Here is a 5,876-nt window from a genome sequence, read left to right as displayed (position 1 = left end):
AGGAGGCTTTTCTTCACTCAGTAGTCATTATATAATTCACAACCATATTTTTACAGAATATATATTGTCTTCATGATTCTTTAACCCTTACAAATCAAGAATTATATATATCAATATATATATATATATATATAACCTCTTTTTTACTTCAACTCGATCTCTTCATTTATTAAATATGCAAATTCCAATATCACGATCCGGGCTTGAACTCAAGAACCCATTTAACTTGATCCCTTCTTCTCTACCACTCTGCAAGAACAGCAATGGCGCCGTATCCGAATCATTATGCATTCCAAAGCTTGACACTCCCTCATCCTCATATCTGTCCTCTTGACTCAACTGGGAAGCAACAAACTTGTCAAGAGCTCTCCAATCGGTCACTTTCTTGTTGGTACTACTGTTGTTGCACCCTCTGATGATTTGTTCTTCTTCCTCATTATTTTCTGATAACAGAGATATGGATGAGCTTGGCCTCTTTATTAATGGCAGAGATGGGCTCTCTAGCTGAGGAAGCTGTATGAATTGATCAGAAGAGTGCATGAAATTCAAATTATCCGCTTCTATCTCTTGCTTGCACATGTAACTCTGAGCTAAAAAGTTCTGGGGCTGCCTTGTAACGTAATCAATTGGATCCACAACCGAGCTCATACCGCTTGCTTCCTCGTAGAAGTAGGCCGTGTCCCACCCTTCAATGCCCTTGCTTTGGCCTGTCGTTCGCTTCTTGAATGCTCGGCATACTACCCATCCTTCTTCCTGCAAGAGATAGTAAGAAATCGATCAACACGATGAAAGAATTAATAAAAAAACTTTTTTCATGTATATATTGGTCATGACAAAGTTTTACGCTGCCTGTCAATTAAGTTACCTAACACAACCCTCCTCCTTTATACGGACTTAAGACATAACTTTTTATACTTTATTTTAAATTTTCTTCGAAATTGGAATTGAAGAAAGCAATGCGCTATTGTTTAAATGCTCAGGCTGTCGAGGCTAAAAATTGATCGGCTTGAATATTCAAAGCAATCAGTACTCTTTGTAAATAAAGACAAAGATTAGGTTTACAATCAATCTGATTTTTCCAACAATGCTCATAAAGATCATCAATTAGGAAAAAGTAGAGTTTTTAAATCCTTTTTGTTAGACTCATGAGCACCTTTGACTACCCAAACATCTACTTATCTTTCCCACTATTCAAGAGAAGTAGACGTGAGCTACGGTAGTCAAAGGTGCTCATGAGATAAGAGGAGAAATGGAATTAAAATTTCTATTTGACAAGTTGAAGTAGGTGAAGCTCATACCAAAATGGACTTTGAAAGTATTTCATTGGCTCCAAAAGTACTAACTTTTGACTTAGAGTCTGAAAGTCGATCATCTTTATTCCAGACATTACATAGTGATATTTCATATGCATGCATGAAATCATAAGTGATTCCGTACCTCACAAGGTGGAAAAATGGTCCTGGAAAGTAATTTATGACTACAAGAACAAAATATATATATCTTATAGAGAAGTTAGGTTTCTATGAAGAATTTATGTCTAACTTTTCTTTTTTTCCTCTTTCCTTCGGTAAATCAACTTTCAGAGAGAGAGAGAGGAATTGATATATTCTGAAATCCTTTTCATTTACAAACATTTGAAAAAGTTCCTGAACTAGTAGTAGTAATGAAATTCAGACCTTTATATATCCATGCACACAAATCTGAAAAAATCCCATAATTTTCAGTCAACCCAGAGAGGCTGTTTAAATCTTTTTAGGATGTTGGAAGATTAGCTAAAGGGAAGATAAAAATATAAAATAAAATTTAGACACACACACACATCTGTTAGCTCAAAGAAAAGATTAGACATAGGTAAGAGTGTATCATTTGAGTTTTTGTAAGGGTAATGCTTGCCTGTGGAGGACCGTTCTCTTCGGATTCGAGCCTGTATTCATGCATGATCCAATCAGTTTTCTGTCCATTTGGTGCCCGCCCTCGGTAGAAAACGAGGGTTTTCCTCATGCCGATGAGTTTTGCCTTATCATACACAGCCTTGTCTCTCCCGGTTGCCTTCCAAAACCCAGCCATGGTAGCTCTGTTGGTCCTCGTTCCAGTCGGATACTTCTTATCCTTGTGGCTGAAGAAATACCATTCATTCTGCTCTTCACATCCGATTCGACACCTCTCTGCACATTACCATTCAGATCCCATTCATGTAAAAACCAAACCATTCAGTCTATCATTATAGTGGTCAAACTTCTTGAATTTATCGGTAGGATAATTAGGTCAGATTTGTTTAAAGAATATAATACAAAGAAATTTAATTTTCTGTAGGTGACACACTACATCTAGGTTTGAAGACAAAAATATTTGAGATCCAATTTTGAATCTAGGTGATTTGTATCTTCAAAGTTGAAATGGGCTCTTGTTAGACATATTTTTAGAATTATATATATAATTGAAATGAAACCCTAAAAAGAATAGTAACCAAAGAAAGAATTTGTACCTTGGAGATCCCATGGCTCAATTCTGTAGAGATCAATGTCTCTAATAACATCAAGATCAATCTTCTGCGACGCGACCTTCTTCCTTAGATAGTACCCTACGAGCTCCTCATCCGTTGGATGAAACCGAAACCCGGGGGGAACACATGATTCCATGGTGTCCATCATAGTTGAATAGGTGATATGACTGCATCAAATTCACCACCACCACCCCGACAACCACAATTCCTTTAGTACTGATATATCATCTTTAAATCATAGCCAATTAATATAGATGAACAAAAAAAGCTAGCTATCTAAAAGGTAAAGAGAGAAAAAGAAATATTTGTGTGTAACCCTACAGTTGAAAAGGTAACCAAGTGTTATCAGATATAATCATAAGCTCATTTGGTGGTGAGCAACACTCACCAATTTTTATGTGTGATAGCAAATAAGCGCGTGTTGGATTAAAAATGCCTCATCTTTTACCATACAATGATTCTTATGGGGGATAAAAGAGGAATGATATGAAAAGGAAAGGAAAAACCAAATGATGATATGAGGCTTTGTTTATATATATATATATATATATATATAAACCAAGCTAGAGAAGTTGGAGCTGAGTCTAACTCTTTGTGCAGTGCAGGTCTGAAGAAACGGACAAGTAGAGGTTTGTGCTAATGATGTTGTCTTGTGTTGGTGAATGGTGGAAATGATGCATCAGGAACGGGGGTTTGATAACTATAGCTGTATTATACTACGTATACTATATATATATATATATATATATATATATATAAATTTATACTATACGGAGTATATGTTTGTGTGCATATTTATATATAACTAAAACAACCCCCCCAAAAAAAATGAAAAGGAAAAACAAGAATATTAATATTTAATGGGTTAAGTTTGAAACATAAAATAAAATAAAATAAACTTGGTGACCAATTAATTAAGATCGATAAACTATTAAATTAAAATTAATAATTTTTGTTGTTCAATTACGAATAAAGTTTTAATTCCAAATGGATAAGAAGTGGATGACGTTATCACAAATTAGCACGCGTTTGTCGGCAGAGAAAAGGTGGGGGGCAAAAAGAAGGTCACCGTTTCATTGGATCAAAGTCTGAAAAAGCAATGAATATATATATATATATATATATATATATATATATATATATATTTATAAACTTGAAATTAAGAAAACAGTCTAGGAGGGTTTGATGTCCATTTCAGAAATTGGAGTCTGACCCTGTTGTCTGTTTGTCTAGAATTTTCATGGCATTTCTGACCCTCATTCTTTGACAGAGGAGGAAATGTTTGTGGGTATATATAAATATATATGTTTGTTTGTTCTTACTTTCAAATCATCAAATGTTGTTCAAATTCATCCAAGATTGGGCGAATTCATGGTACGGGGTATAAAGCTGTTTGTGACACAGACTCACACACGACTCACACACACACGCACCGACGCAGAGGATTCAACTCAGTTGACTGCAACTTTCAGTGGGTAGATGAACTTTATGTTTTTTTTTTTGTAAGGTAATTAATTAAGTAAATGATGAAACTTATATATAGTGGGTGTGCACAAAAAAATGAAAACATTTCATGATGGAATTAGAAAATAGAAAAGGAAAAGAACGAATTTAAGAGAATAGGGTGAGTTCATTCTGAATCTTTACATCAATGCAGAGAACTGACCACTCAAATTTTCATTCAACTATCATATAATAAAACCTTATTAATTAATTTATCATATTATATTCTTTTATACATGCAATTTCCTCTTCAAGACATACAAAAACTTAAGAGATTGATGTGTGTTTGTGTGTGTGTGAGAGGGAGAGAGATGTAATGTTGATGAAGATTAATATAGGAAAGTAGTGAATGAAAAACAAAGCCTTTAGAATGAATGAAAAGCAAATAAATTAAACAGTACCCTAGCAATCTCCTCAGCTTATTAATTATATATACAAAATGTAGAGACACTTTAGATTGTCGTGAAGACCACCGAGAGAGACCTAGTACAGAAACACAAACATTAAACATCGATCGATCCCGGTAATTAAGGAGTTAAAACTTTGAATAGAGTTTAGAAAATAAAAGATAGAGAAGTGTTGAAGGGAAGAGAAATACTATATGTGTATGTCTGTATGCATGCAGTGCAATTAATTAAGTGAGCTTACCTGAAGAGGGAGGTGGGTGTTGGCTTGTAGAGTATTAATTACTCGTTTAAGACAGAAGGAATGAAGAGGAAGAAGACAAATTAAGGAAGAAGAAGAAGGCAATGAATTCAATGAGAGAGAGAAAGTGTGAGTTAGAGAGAGAAATTTCCGTTAGGAGGGAGAGAGGTGAGAAATATAAAGGGAGGTGGTGAGGGAGAGGGAGGACCGCTCGATCAATTGCGCATGGGGTTGTCTACTTGTCTTGTCCCCATAGCTATTTGACGTCACTGCCTCTCTTCTTGCTGTAATTCCCTTTCAACCTTCCTAATTTCTTTAATTTATCAAATTCTCGTTATGACGAGATCGCGAGAATTTGAGTTTTTTTTAATAATTTTTTTATTCTGGCAAATTATTGGAAGGGAAACTTATAACAGGGGTGGCTACCAATCGGATTGAATCGGATTAGGTTCTTAATCCGATCCGCTCTTAATGAATTGAAATTTTTTGAATCCGCCACCAAATCATTATCCCACTGATCAAATTCGTTGAATGACGGATTGGATTGGATTGGATCCGCAGATTGTGATTTTTTCTAATTTCATATTATTTATTTTTGGGTGAATTGCAAAAAACCTCTCGACTTTCACCCGTTTGCAAAAAAAACCTCTTATGAATATCTTTTGTAATTAACCCCTTTCAACTATCATGAGGAGTTATTTTAACTAACATCTGTTAGAGTTATTATATGAGGAAAATTTTCGGATGAAATTACCTTTAGAATGAAAACAATACATTAGTATTATTAAAGTACTCACCACTAAGGTTTTTTTTAATATTTTTTAATATTTTATTTAATTTTTTTTAACTACATAAAACATTAAAACGAGATATCTAATTTTGAAACGGGGCCTTTGATTTTTTCTTTCCAAATGTTCTTGCATTTGGAATATATATAATAATATGGTAGTTATTTATCAAATGTCAACTTAAATTGATTTTGGTGGGGAAAAAAAAAAAAAAAAAACTTGTACCATGATTTTTTCATAAAATAATATAAAGAAAGATAGATATATATATATATATATATATATATATATATATATATATATATATATATATATGAGAGATCCAAAAATATCATTACCATGATTTTTCATAAAATTTAAAAGTATAAATTTATAAAATTCTAAAAAATTATGGATATAGCATACCCAAAATAAAATAAAATGAAGGCGTCCACCAT

The 5,876-nt window shown here is 33.5% G+C and overlaps 1 protein-coding gene across 3 annotated transcripts; it reads right to left on the bottom strand.

Annotated features, from left to right (window-relative positions):
* On the bottom strand, positions 1 to 4,835 carry LOC132285628 (NAC domain-containing protein 37-like). Of its 3 annotated transcripts, XM_059787820.1 has the most exons (5): positions 4,655 to 4,835; positions 4,408 to 4,489; positions 2,486 to 2,670; positions 1,894 to 2,165; positions 1 to 753 (listed from the first exon to the last, which is right to left on the bottom strand). In XM_059787820.1, exons 3-5 carry the CDS (start codon positions 2,649 to 2,651, stop codon positions 163 to 165), a joined length of 1,029 nt encoding a protein of 342 aa, XP_059643803.1. In that variant the 5' UTR covers positions 2,652 to 2,670; positions 4,408 to 4,489; positions 4,655 to 4,835; the 3' UTR covers positions 1 to 162. The 3 variants fall into 3 exon arrangements, with proteins under 3 accessions (XP_059643803.1, XP_059643802.1, XP_059643804.1); XM_059787819.1 differs by lacking the exon at positions 4,408 to 4,489; XM_059787821.1 differs by lacking the exons at positions 4,408 to 4,489; positions 4,655 to 4,835 and adding an exon at positions 2,892 to 3,224.
* Positions 4,836 to 5,876: the final 1,041 nt, after the last annotated feature.

The sequence above is a fragment of the Cornus florida genome, unplaced genomic scaffold (genome assembly GCF_030987335.1).
Source record: "Cornus florida cultivar Cherokee Brave unplaced genomic scaffold, ASM3098733v1 CherokeeBrave_3.0.0_Hap2_Chr11, whole genome shotgun sequence".
NCBI classification, from domain to species: Eukaryota; Viridiplantae; Streptophyta; class Magnoliopsida; order Cornales; family Cornaceae; genus Cornus; species Cornus florida.
This window is presented reverse-complemented; position numbering and strand designations above follow the sequence as displayed.

Bases quoted from the DNA above. Each gene is read 5' to 3' on its own strand.
- LOC132285628 (XM_059787820.1), bottom strand. From the start codon at position 2,651: ATGATGGACACCATGGAATCATGTGTTCCCCCCGGGTTTCGGTTTCAT. The intron at 2,166-2,485 runs GTACAAATTCTT...GGTAATGTGCAG, and splicing joins TGAGCCATGGGATCTCCAAG to AGAGGTGTCGAATCGGATGT. The intron at 754-1,893 runs GCAAGCATTACC...TATCTCTTGCAG, and splicing joins AAGAGAACGGTCCTCCACAG to GAAGAAGGATGGGTAGTATG.